Raw genomic sequence first — 12,952 nt, forward strand, 5'->3', positions numbered from 1 at the left:
CTTTTTGTTGTTGAAAAGTGCTGCTAATATTAGTTAGCAAATGAGTTTCAGAACGTGGCGTGTGAGGTATTAAATTGTATTAAAATTACACTAATGTTTGGAAAAATAAATTTCTTTGCATTCCAAAAACATAAAAGAAAGTTCAGAAAAGCTTTTAGGTTCAACTTAACATAATTTCTGAGATGTTTGAAACAAAGTGAAATAAGTATAATTTTACGTTTTCGAAATATTTCTTTTTGAACGGAGAAAGTGCAATTGAAACAACAACTTGGCTTGGTGACGAGTTTTCGAACACAGCCAGATGAAAATCAATGATCAAGGATTAGTATGCTAAGTGGTAAAATGAGCACCGAAGGCTGTGAATGCAGTGGACGCCCAAAAGAGCTTGCTACCGACGAAAACATTAAGGTGGTCCACAAAATAACTTTGGATTTCCGTAAAGTGAAGTTTTTCGAGCTAGCAAACACTATAAAAATATCAACTGAACGTATACATCATACATATAATTTACGAATATTTGGAAATGAGAGAGCTTGATGACTTGAAGCAGTGTTTGGAGAGGTTCTAGCGTAAAAAACGCGATTTTTGCATCGATATGTGACCACAAATGAAACATTTCACTCCGATGCCTTTCGACTACAGACGTTTTCGTTTACTACATACGATGAGCCCAGGTGGCAAGGTTATGGCATCTGTATTTTGGGATGCGCATGGAATAATTTCTATTGACTATATTGACCGAAGGACAATCAACAGCGACTATTATGTGGCGTTATTGAACCGTTTGAATGTTGAAATCGCAATTTCGTCGAAATTTGAAGAAAAAGCAGGTGCTTTTTCATCAAGGAATGCATTGTGTGGAAAGTCAGAGGAAACGATGGCAAAATTCCATGAATTTGGTCTTCCAGCGGAAAGGATGTTTGCTAGGAAAACATTTTCGTCGAATGAAAAGGTAATCGCCAATTATGGTTCCGAAAAGTTGGAGGCTCGCTATAAGCAGATGAAAACTATGTTGAATGAAAAAGGCGAAGTTTGAAAAAAAAAATGTGTTTTACTATAGTAGGTTGGTTCCTTTCCAATCTGAGTGCTAAATGTTAAAGACATCGCCAGCTTTTGACTTAACGGTATAGAGCAGCGCTTTCAGTGGTTTCCTCACGATTAATATGGTATGTATATGAAGTTAAAAATAAAATGAGACTGAAATATGGCGAAATTTATTAAAAGAAAATACGTTAATAAGCAAGCGCCATCCCAATGCCATGAAATGGCATCACATGACCAAAATGTAATTGTTTGTGCCGCTTTAAAAGCAGATAGCATTGAGTAGCCTCCCGTAATTCCAGATTTTACTAACTCACACCTACTTTTGAGAGGTTATTTGGCAGGCAAGGTATGGGTTCGCAGCAATTAGCAATATCAGTGCAATCATTTGCGCTAAAGTCATTGTTGTGCTACCCATGATGATTGAAAAAGTGGAGGAAATTTAATTATAAAGATCAAGTCAGGTACTAACATGTGTAATAACCACATATGTATAAGGGTCGCTACATTTTAGGGATACTCAATATTTAGTACCGATACCAAAATGACGCAGCCCGTATATATATAAATCCGCAAAACCTCCAATAAATAAAAAACAATTAAATTTCTTTATATTCTTTTCAATATCCATTGTGATTTATTTCTTCAAATTTGCTTCCTGTTTTTGTTGCTTAGTTCTTTTAGTTTTTATTTCTTTTCTGTCTTATGTTCAAATTCTGTCAAACGTCAGCACACATCGTTTATGTACCGCTATCTCTGTGTTTTAAATATATGTAGATTTATCACTTAACAATTTCTCTGGATAGTGCTTTAAATAACGTAAATTATTTGCATCTTCAGTATTTGTTTACGTTTCAGTTCCCACAATCCATTTAGTAAATACAAACGAATCAAATGCGCTACACTAATACATACATATACATATCAGCTCGTATGTGTTGCTGTAATTGCTGTTTCGTTTCGTTTCATCTTTAGCGACATGTAGTACATAATTTACAAAGAGTGAGTTGTTGTTGTTGTTGTTTTTTGTTTTAATATTATTATGTCAAAGTTTTATTGAAATATTAATTAAAATTAATTTACTTAGAGCTACTTAATTGGTTGGTTTTCATTAGGTCTCAGTTTATTTTCTGTCTTTTTTTTGTTGTTTTTCTATATTTTCTAGCTTGATTTTATGTTCTTAAGTGTTGAAGAATTTTTACTTGTATTAATTTTGATTTCCTAAAAATTTGTTTAAATTATCTTAAATAAAGTCGTTAATTTAGTACTAAGTATTTTAGTTAATTTCAGAGATGTTTTTCTGTTTGATTTTACAATTCTTTACAGTATTCACTTAATCTACATATTTACAGTTCTTTTTAGCACAAATTAACGGTGTTGCATGTTAGTTGAAAAATACTCATCTTGAAGACGTTTAAGTGAACAACTTGGAGCAAAACTATACATATTCTTATACACAAGTATACAATTGACACACTTACACAACTATATTTGATATGAAAGACACACACACACACAAATACAAAATTGCGAAGACACCATAACAATTAGAAAGAATTTTCACTTGTGAAGTGCGTTTTGCTCGCGGTTTCAACATATAAATTTGCATTGGCATAATTTCATTGGCGAAAAAGTTGCAAAATATTCAGGGACATTTTCAGTATTTTATGAAGATACTTGCGTGTTTCAGCAGCAAATGTTGGGCAACAGTTTGCTCGAAAACTTTCATGAAAAAATAAAAATTAAAATAATGTGTATTTTAAGGTTTCCCATAATTAATAAACGTTGGTGTAGTGACAGCATGCGAAATTTTTAAGTTTATCACAATTCTTTTACAACATCTTGCTGAACGAGATGTTGCGCAACATATTTGTTGCTTAACACTATTATAACTGATTATTTTTGTGGCAAAAATAGCTTTTCCTATATGATAAATCTTTCCAGTTCCAAAGTGACATGCTCAATAAACAAATGTTGCGCAACATGTATTGTCCAAAAGTTGCCAAAAATATAAATCAGTATCGTAAAAAACTTTAAAAAATATATAATGATAATAAAACATATAATTATATTCAGAGAACATTTTGGATATTTCGATATGGAATAAAGCAATTTATATTTTCTGACACATTTGGTTACATAGGTTAGGTTAGGTTAAATTGGTGGGCAAATAAGCCACGCATAGACCTTTATACTGAGAAGTAGTCATCCTTTAGGATGCCTGCGCTTGACGCGAATTTTAACAGACTCTGCGGCCTCACTATCGATACCTCCTCCAGCGTATCAAACCGTGGGGACCCCAGATGCTTACAGCAAAAAACAAATAACAAATAAAAATATATTTTCGATGTTCAGTTCAATTTTTCAAAACATAGCAACTTCACTAGAAAAGTTCTTAATATTGAGTTCTGCAGAAACGCCATTGAAAAATTCAAAAGGAGCGCGTAGAAATATTTGAAGTATTTTCCATAATTCCATGTAGTGAGCAAAGCCAAAAAAATATAAGCAAACAATTTGGTATACAAAACTGTTGTCTTTCGTCAAGAGAACTTTAAATTGACCATCCTTCACTTCGCTAACACTATTTACACAGTTTAGGTGAAATATTGGCATACAAAATTTACAATTAAAGGTAATTAGTAACTATGATTTGGAAATATTGTGGTTTGCATGTGTGCTATAAATTTGTTGATAAAGTGTGCGTATGTACGTGTGCAGTGCCAATTTAGCGAATTGAATGCTGGAAGAAGTGAGTTTGTGTTGAGTTTTGCAATTGCGAAGTGAATTCCGTTTTTGGCCGTCTACTTTCATATATATACACACACATATTTGTGCAAGTTTGTTGTGTTCGCAATTGCTTTTGATTAAATTTTTATAATTTTTTGTTTAAGAATTTGACGTTTTATATGAATTGTTATTCATGAAATGGAAAGTTCTCATACATATACATATTATTAGTACATTTAGCTACATACCTATTTATATGTTTACATAGAGATCTGTTTATTTACAATAATTTACACCTTTGTACATTGTGTATTTCTCTATTTCTGTTTGTATTTGTGTTTTCTTAATTACACAATTGGTTTCTCTAGTAGTTATTTATACAATTATGAAATTTACACAGAAAGGAACATGTAAATAGTAATATACTATCAAGTTGGCTTTCAGATTGCATACAGATATCTCAATTCCCCTGCTATCCATCGGTAGTGTAATTAAGTTCAAGTCTGGATCTATGGTAGTATTCAAGGGAGTTTATGGAGCACAGTTGGCTTATACTGTTAATTTGTTTTAGAAATTCTGTTTAAGTCTCTAATTCATTTTGTATTTGTTATTGAGCTAAAACGATGAAGACTTTTAGATATTGATGGCGGACGTAGTATATGCAGTTCATCGATTTATTATATATTTAATTCATTGAATTCGGGGAATTTACTGAAATACCGTGTTTATAGTCATCTATATAATTTAATATAACTTTGTCGGTCTACGCAACGGTAATGTGAAATAGCTCGAAATATAGTTTTTAAACACTCAACGTTGTAAGTCGGGGACACGGAATATAACAAATATATAATTTTAATAAAACATATAAAAATAATTAGTTTGGTCCTTTGAAAAATCGTTTTAAAGGCATCACTAGATGTAATTTAAAGGCTAATCTGAAAATGAAACTAAAATTTTAGGAGATATTCTAATATTCGAAAATATTTCGAATTTCAAAACCATCAAGAACTGTGAAAACGGTAGTTTTTATGACCTTGGTAGTAGAAAATTGCAAAACAAAGGTCCACTTTAAAAAAATTTTATTTGAATGAATAGTTTTTGATACTAATATTAGCTGATTAAGATCTTCAAGCATTATGAAGACTAGGTTATTGATAAAACGATGAAATTCAAATGGCAGAAATGATTACTGTTGAAAGATTAGGCACAATTTGCAGAATCATATCGAGATTTTAACTCAAAACTATTCATTTTAGCATTTCTATCACAAAATTAGCAAACCTAGCATGGAAAAACGCAACAAAATTTCATTATGAGTTCTTACAAGGTCTCGTTAAACTAAATTCAGTAGCAAGACAAGCTAATATATTGGAGAGAGACGGTAGTGTTTAAATTGCATTTATTTTTGCTTCGAAAGAGTGGTATAATTTTACTGATGTGCTCGGCCAATTTGGCTAACGTATGTCTTTAACCTAGTATTGCTAGAGCTTTGTGATGGTTTCCAACAAATATAGAGATTTAATTGATTGACGAACTTTTATTCAACAAAAAAATTGCAGTGAACGAGTATGTTTGCTGCTCTCTAGACACACAAGCAGCGCTTCATTCAGATCTAATTACAAACACGAGAAAAAAGTGTAAATACCGAAACGAATTATTTGTTCTTCCATAATTGTGCTATTGAACTCTATCTATTGCATTCGAAATCTGTTGGATTTTAGCTTGATTTCAAATGTATTTAGTTGTTTAGTTGGTATCGTGACACTTAATTATCTCAAACGCATTCAGTTCTTTTTTAGAGTTTTGCAGTTTCGCTTTTCTACAGCGTCTTTCATTTAGTCGTGATTTACTTCAGTAATTTGCAGTTTTATATTCGATTTTATACATATCTAAGATGATTTTTTTTTGTAATTTCTTGAAGATATTCAAGTACTACTCGCCTAAATTTTACTTTCTATGCATTTATCTAATTATTCTAATTACCTAAGTATTTGTGTTTAAATAACTTGCTTATGCACTAGAATTTAGAAAAAGTAATTAAGTTTATATACATTACTGTACAATTCTCTGCTATGTACATTCATCCCATGACCTTCGACTGCTGGCTTTCCAAGTAATAGAATACATTTGATTCATATGTACCTGACCGTACTGAATTTTATCATATCGAAGCGGGGGATGGTTTGAGCGCATAAAAAGAACTTCTTAAATCTCTTTAAATATTTGTAGTTGTGCGACAATTTTTTAAAAATTTTGCAAAAAAATAAAATTTGGCATACGATCAAGAGATTTAATGCAGCACTTATGACAAATTCTGGAAGTAATACTAGAATATAAGAATTAGATATGTGAATCGCGCTAGTAACTTAAGCGAAAAATATTCAGATTAATTATTGTTTTAATGCGTATTAATTTTATTCAAATGTGAGCAGTCGATTTCTCAGAGAATTCCTCGGCGCACACGTTACGTATACGCCATGTTGGCTTAAAACCATTTAATATGTGCTTTTATGATATGTAGCGCACATTGCTTTAATGTTGTCGAGAATTCATAAGAATTTTTAAAATATTCATTTATTATAAATTAAATAAAAAATAAATATCAGTATGAATAAAGGAAATAAATGGAATTTCTAGAAATTTGATTTTCTTACATAACTGCACATTCATTATATTTATTGTCTTATATCTGTGCCTTTGTTAATAACTTTTATTTCATGATATGTGTGCGCATATTACAAACTTTCATTAAAAATTCTTTGTTCAGAATTTGAAAGTTTAAAAATTAATAAAATGTAATTTTTAATTAAGTACTTGACTTTTTTACATTTAACGCAGTTTTTAAATATTTTTTGTTTGCCAGCTAGATTGGCTTATGCAATAAATTTTTATGAATTTCAATAGTAACAATTTGAAAGTATTGAATTTTGTTAGAAATAGTTTTTTATAAAATAATAAGTTTTGTCATATAAAAGAAAATATAAATGATTAAGATTATAAAACAAATTTAAGAAAAAAGTTTGACCATTTCAAAACTGAGTTGAACATCTGCGAATATTAAATTTGCACATTTTTATGTAGCTTTGCGCCTGCATGTAGGCAACAAGAGAAGTAAAAATATACTGACACCGACGAAGAGTTAGAAAACACGAGTCGGACAACTAAAGAATAGTAATTGAATTATTTGATAGTGAAAATTAACTGGTATCATTAATAGACAATTGAAAGATTAATTACAACAAGTATCACAAAAATTTCTCAAAAATTAAAAACCCATGTTTCAACGTTTTTCTATATACGAAAAAACTACTACACGCGCAACTTACTATAACATTGTATCAGAAACCCAATCAGACCAATTTAAATGTAAAAGTTATACTTTCCAATTTCCCACAACTCATACCCAGTCTCTTGTGATATAATTGAACCCCGAGTAGGCTTAAGTATGCCGAAAGCATGCCATGCGCTTGCGCCACACGCTTTTAGACGCAACTCTCCTGCTGCGAGTACATGAGCGGCGTTCGGACCGTCACAATTTCACGCGAATACGATTTGCCAATGGCCGAGAGACCGGACAGCGAACTGCTCGGGCTTGTCACGGCCGCTGTTGTTGTAGCCGAGCCCAGACCGCTGCTATTGCTCGACACCAACATTTGACCGGTGACTTGCTGTTGCTGCAATTGCTGTTGCTGCTGCTGCTGGTGCTGCTGATATGTGGGCGGCATTGGCAGAGTGCCATGATGATGATAAATATTGCCAGCAGCGCCATGCACCACACCCGCAGCCGCCATCATTTGCAGCATCGACGAGGCGGACGTATTGTGTTGCTGATGGGCTTGTTGTTGCTGCTGCTGTTGTTGTTGTTGCTGTTGTAGGTGTTGCTGTTGTTGTTGCTGCTGCTGCTGCTGATGATGATGGTTGTGCGGCAGCGTATGATAACCGCCCGGATGCGAGGGCATTGTGTACATCTGCACTGCGCCGGGCGACACCGTCGATGGTGTGCCCTGTGAGGCAGGCGAAGAAATGCTTGGCGGGAAGGGCGATACAGATGCCGATGACGAGCAGCCAGCATTTGCCGTGCCACCCGTCGTTGTTGTTTTGTAGTGATCTATCTGCGCGTATATCGTCGGCTCTTCAAAGTAATCGTATGATGGTGGTGGTGGTGGTGTTTGTTGCGCCGACGCCGTTGGCTGCTGCTTGAGGCGTTGCAATGTGCTCGCACCGGCATTGGCCGGTATGTTGGGCAACATCTTGCGTACGCTTGAGCCGTGCGGCAGTGTGCCGCCGATAGTGACGGACATGTTGTTTGTATTTATGCCGGCGCCTTGTAGCAACATGCTGCTGCTGCAATCGACCGAAATGGACTTTTTAGGTATGCCACTGCTGCTGGCGCTGCCGGGCGCCAGTGTTAGCTCGGCATAGTGCAGCTCATCATCCTACAATGAAAATGGAGTTTGGAAAGTGTTAGAAACATTTTTCATTTCAGATTAACTATGACTGTGTGGAGTGTGAATAGAGATTTCTTGCTCATACAGTTTTTAATGAAAATTTAAATATGTATTTAATTGTGAAATAAATTGTATTATATGTATTACTCTGTAACATCAGCAGCTGTGAATATTATTTTGAACAAATCTGAAACTAAAACAATATACAACAATATTTTTGGCTGCACCGAAGCTAATACTCTTCACAATTGCACGTTTTACTGCATAAATAAGTATAAAAAGATCTTTATTCTGATTTTGATCGGTCAGCTATAAGCTACACACTCTCGATGTGAACAATGAGTAGCTTCTTGATAAGAAACGCATGATTGCTAAATTGCAGACCGATATCTCAATAACCGAGAGACTAATTGGCATATATATAAGCAGATGGGCATTGCTGAATTCACTCAGCTCCTCACGCTCATATACTTTATAGCTTCCCCGGCGTTTCCTTTTGCGTATTACAAACATCGTGCCAAACTTAATATACCCTGTTCAGTATATAAAGAGGGAATATAAAACGTGAAAAGATCATTACGATCTAAGGGCTTTAATTCTTATCTTTCAGCTATATATTTGGAAATAAGGTCTTAAACTAAATCTCTATCATTTAAGCAATCTTCAAGGGGATCTGTAGTTTTATAACTAATATTACTGGAAAATGGAAGTAACAAATCTAGAATGCTTTGGCAAGTATGAGTTACTCAGGTTTCTTTAAAGTTTCTTCCCAGTTTAACAAATCGAGTAATTCTACTTTAAAAGTTTTTTTCTACATAAGCTCAATTTTCACAGATAGTTTAAATTTTTTTATTCTAAACTCGCATTCTCTTTCTTTTCCATTATTTTGTTGGCTTCTTATGCTTGTAGCAAACTTTTCTTTGAGCAGATAAAAGTCCGGAGCATAAAAAAGTATATGAATAAAATTACGTCAAGCAAAGTCGATTGACACTTTTCATGCACAATTAATGCAAAGTAATTCCACGAAGTTATTAAACATTCAATTTTGTTGTAAAACAAAGTAATTAAAACTTTGGTTGATTGTCTACAAGAAATCATCCTCGCGCTAGCACGTGTAGTTACCAGCCAACTTGAGCGCTGGGCATACACCTACACCTACAGCCATGAACATATGTACATACATCTATACTTCTATAGGCTGCCATTTTAACATCGTTGTAACGGCATATCTTCCAACATTTTCTCAGCCATTCACGGCGTTTTCTATCTTCATTATCGACGCACCAGTTGACGGTGTCTTTGGCAAAACAAAGACCCACTGCTAACTTGTCCGGAATCCTTAGGCATGTAAATGTGTGTGTGTGAGTGTGTGTGTGTGTGAACATTACCAGGCCAACTCAAGCCACAACCGATGCAGAAAAGTGTACAAAAGAGAAAGGAAATGTAGCAAAGTCGAGGAAGACAAAAATATATAAAAACTTTCGAATCTAAATCGAAAAAAAGCAAAAAAAAGTCGTAAGAGTTTCCTCAAGAGAATGATAACAAAAGCACTCACTTACACACAACATTGATGAATTAATTTTAAGACAAGAAAGCATCTACACGGTGTCTGTGCGTTATAGGAGAGCGCATGTGCGTGCGTTTGCTACTCACCTTATTGCTTTTGTATGCGCCAAGCTCGTCCGTTAGTGGTTTACAGCTAATTTCCGCTTCACTTGTCGTGGACAGATGGCCGGATGGTGTTTGTGTTGCTGATTTCTGTTTGTATTCACCATCGACTGCAAAGAAAGGCACTTTTTAAATTATCGCATAATTTTGTGTGCGTCTCTGTGTTGGCGTATATTTATTCACTTGCAAGTTTAGAATTTGACACATTTTTTGAAATTTTCGGAAGTTGCCAGATTTCTAATTTTGCTTAAAAGTTTACCACTTATGAATAATCATGAACTTGCCTGCTAAGAAGTTGCAAGATTTTCTAGCCAGGTCAGTTCGTAAAACAGACACGCGGTTCGAACATAGGAGGAATCTATCTATGCCCAATAAATCTGCTAAAAAAAATTTGTTTTATGTATATTCCTGCTAACAAAAATATATGATGCTGTTTTATGTATATTATGCCTTTTTTTTCGTAGCATTTTTAACTATTCAGTAATCATATTTATTGTAATATAGTAATTAAACACACTTATGTTCACAGTTATTTACAGTTAAAAAGTGCGCCTAATCGCTCTACAACCACGCCTAATTTCACCAAAATTGACTGACGTGCTGTTAATGGGTTGGAATTAGTCTAAGAAGAACCTACATATAAAGATTTCCTTTATGCTTTTTAATACCTCTAAAGTTTTACCAATACCTGAAAATATTCCTGTGTCCTTGGAGCTCTCAGCTTGCGATAGTATAAAGTGTGTACCTTCGCCGGAACTTTGCCTTTCCTTCTATATTAATATTCATGCTTGTTATAATATAAGGGTGGTCTGTTGAGGGTAGTCGAAAAAGTCTTTTCGTATTTCCAATCAAACTTCAACTTATTGTTTTTTTATTTATAATGAACTTTAATGAACCAAATATGTACCATTTTGGTCGAACACTTTTTGTCATTTTTCCCACTAGAGACATTATTCCATCAGTGTAAAACCTTTCTGGTTTCTCGGCGAAAATCAGCGACAAGTAATTTGCACAGACTCCCTTTGGAGCCAACTTTACTCCATTAAGGGAGTTCTGCATTGACCGAAACAAATAGTAGTCCGATGGTGCAAGGTCAGAGCTATATGGTAGATGCTTCAAAATTTCTCAGCCAAGTTCTCCCAGTTTTTGTCGAGTCGTCAAAGATGTGTGTGGTCTAGCGTTGTTTTGATAGAAGACGAAGCCCTTTCTGTTGATCAGTTCCGGCCATTTTTTCCGATTGCTCGCTTCAATCTCATCAGTAGTTGACTTTAAAATGTAGAATTAATTGTTCTACCCGGCTGAAGCAGCTCACAGTGGATGGTTCCTTTCCAATACAGCTTCAGAAATGGTTTGATTTCATTTTGTTTCAGGAAAGAATCGCCGATGTTAATTCGCTTCATTAAATTTTTCACAGACAATTCATGTGGTACCCAAACATCGAGCTTCTTATTGTAGCCAGCCTTTTTTAAATGGTTCAAAACCGTTTGATGATGAAAGTTAAGTACCTTAGCGATGTCATGGCTGCTTATGTGACGGTCCTGGTCAATTTTTTCCATAATTTCATCGACTTTTTCAAGGATAGGTTGACCAGATCGAGGTGTATCTTTCACATTGAAATTTTCAGAACGGAGGCGAACGAACCATTGTTGTGCTACATGAACTGATACCGCATCGTCTCCGTAAACTTCACAAATTTCGTTGGTGGCTTGCGTGGCATTCTTCCTTTTTTTATACAAAATTTTCAAAATATAACGAATTTCTTCATTATTTCACTCTTTTCTGAACAGCTGTAACTTTTTTTCGACTTCCCCGAAATGAATTCTTTTTTGGTTAAGTGAAGCTTAAAATCTCATCATATGGTATGGCACAATGTGATTGGTACCATTGGAGATATACGACTGCAACAACATTTATTGACAAAATACGAAAAGACTTTTTCGACATCGCAATATTAAAGAATTTGCTAAATTTTTATTATCTGAGCTTTAATGACTATAATACCGAATTCGTTTCCCGTTTCTTCTTTATCTGCGTTTTAATGTCATTTGACAAAGAGAGAATGAGATCGGCTTAAGCCGCCTACCTTTTGCTTGATTGATTTTACTGGAAACATTTTCAATTAATTGCGACCACACATTTTCAGTAAACGCCTTTAAAAGATATTTCGTTTGCATTTAAATATGTACGTATGTGTACCCAAGTTCCTACAGTAACGTGACGTTTGGCTAGCTGTGAGTCTACAACAAAGTGTTGCGTACGAATGAATGAATATTCCTGCCACTTGTAATGCCGGCAACCTCTTGGCCTACATACAACTGTGCTGCGGGCCCAATCACCTGAAGCTCGTCTGTGTTTTCATTTGATGGCACACAAACATTGTGACATCTGAAATACGACAACTCTTACCATAAGTTAAATGCTTTCTTCACTGTGCACTTTGCCGGTCAGGCATTTATCGTGATCTACTTATATGCAAATACACAAATATTTATGTGTGAAGACTGTCTGAAAATGCACTCCTCCTTCTCTCTGCATTAACACACTCACATGCATTGCAGTCAGTTGACTCTTTGTTTTTGTTGGTTTTGCTTACTCACCTTCATTGTATGGCACAACATCGGGATTCTTCTCGTCGTACATCTCCTCCGAATGACTTAATGGCAAAGAGATTTTGTCCTTAATTTGTAAATTGCCTGGTCGTGAGAATTTCGCATTTTGATGTTGATATTTTTGCTGTTGTTTGTGTGAACGTAATTTCAATGCTGCAATGGTACCGATGGTAATGCAGACCAATGCCACCAAAATGCCAACGAAAATGCCCACCGACAGTATGGGTGTGAGTTCGAAATTGGATTGTGTACCCTTGTAGGACGTGAGCGCAACTATAAAGAAGAAGAAAAAGAGAAAGAACATTGTAAAGATAAGCTTATTGTGAATACTGCACTGCAAATGCATACATAAGATGACCAGAGGTTAACATAAAAGAGGGAACAGTAACTCAAGCACAAGCAAGGTTATGGTAAAACAAAGGTTTTTCCATGATAACAGGCTGGATCGGATTTGGT

At 34.7% G+C, this 12,952-nt stretch overlaps 1 protein-coding gene across 4 annotated transcripts in view; it reads right to left on the minus strand.

Moving 5' to 3' along the window:
• Window positions 1–1,645: 1,645 nt before the first annotated feature.
• Window positions 1,646–12,952, minus strand: part of LOC126768049 (uncharacterized) — a 252,387-nt gene continuing 241,080 nt past the window's right edge. For all 4 annotated transcript variants that reach the window (XM_050485929.1, XM_050485928.1, XM_050485925.1 and 1 more), the window contains 3 exons: window positions 12,485–12,769; window positions 9,873–9,997; window positions 1,646–8,207 (listed from right to left, as the gene is read on the minus strand). In XM_050485929.1, coding sequence (XP_050341886.1) covers window positions 7,254–8,207; window positions 9,873–9,997; window positions 12,485–12,769 — 1,364 coding nt within the window. In that variant the 3' untranslated portion in view covers window positions 1,646–7,253. The remainder of the gene's footprint in view (window positions 8,208–9,872; window positions 9,998–12,484; window positions 12,770–12,952) is intronic.

The sequence above is a fragment of the Bactrocera neohumeralis genome, chromosome 2 (genome assembly GCF_024586455.1).
Source record: "Bactrocera neohumeralis isolate Rockhampton chromosome 2, APGP_CSIRO_Bneo_wtdbg2-racon-allhic-juicebox.fasta_v2, whole genome shotgun sequence".
NCBI classification, from domain to species: Eukaryota; Metazoa; Arthropoda; class Insecta; order Diptera; family Tephritidae; genus Bactrocera; species Bactrocera neohumeralis.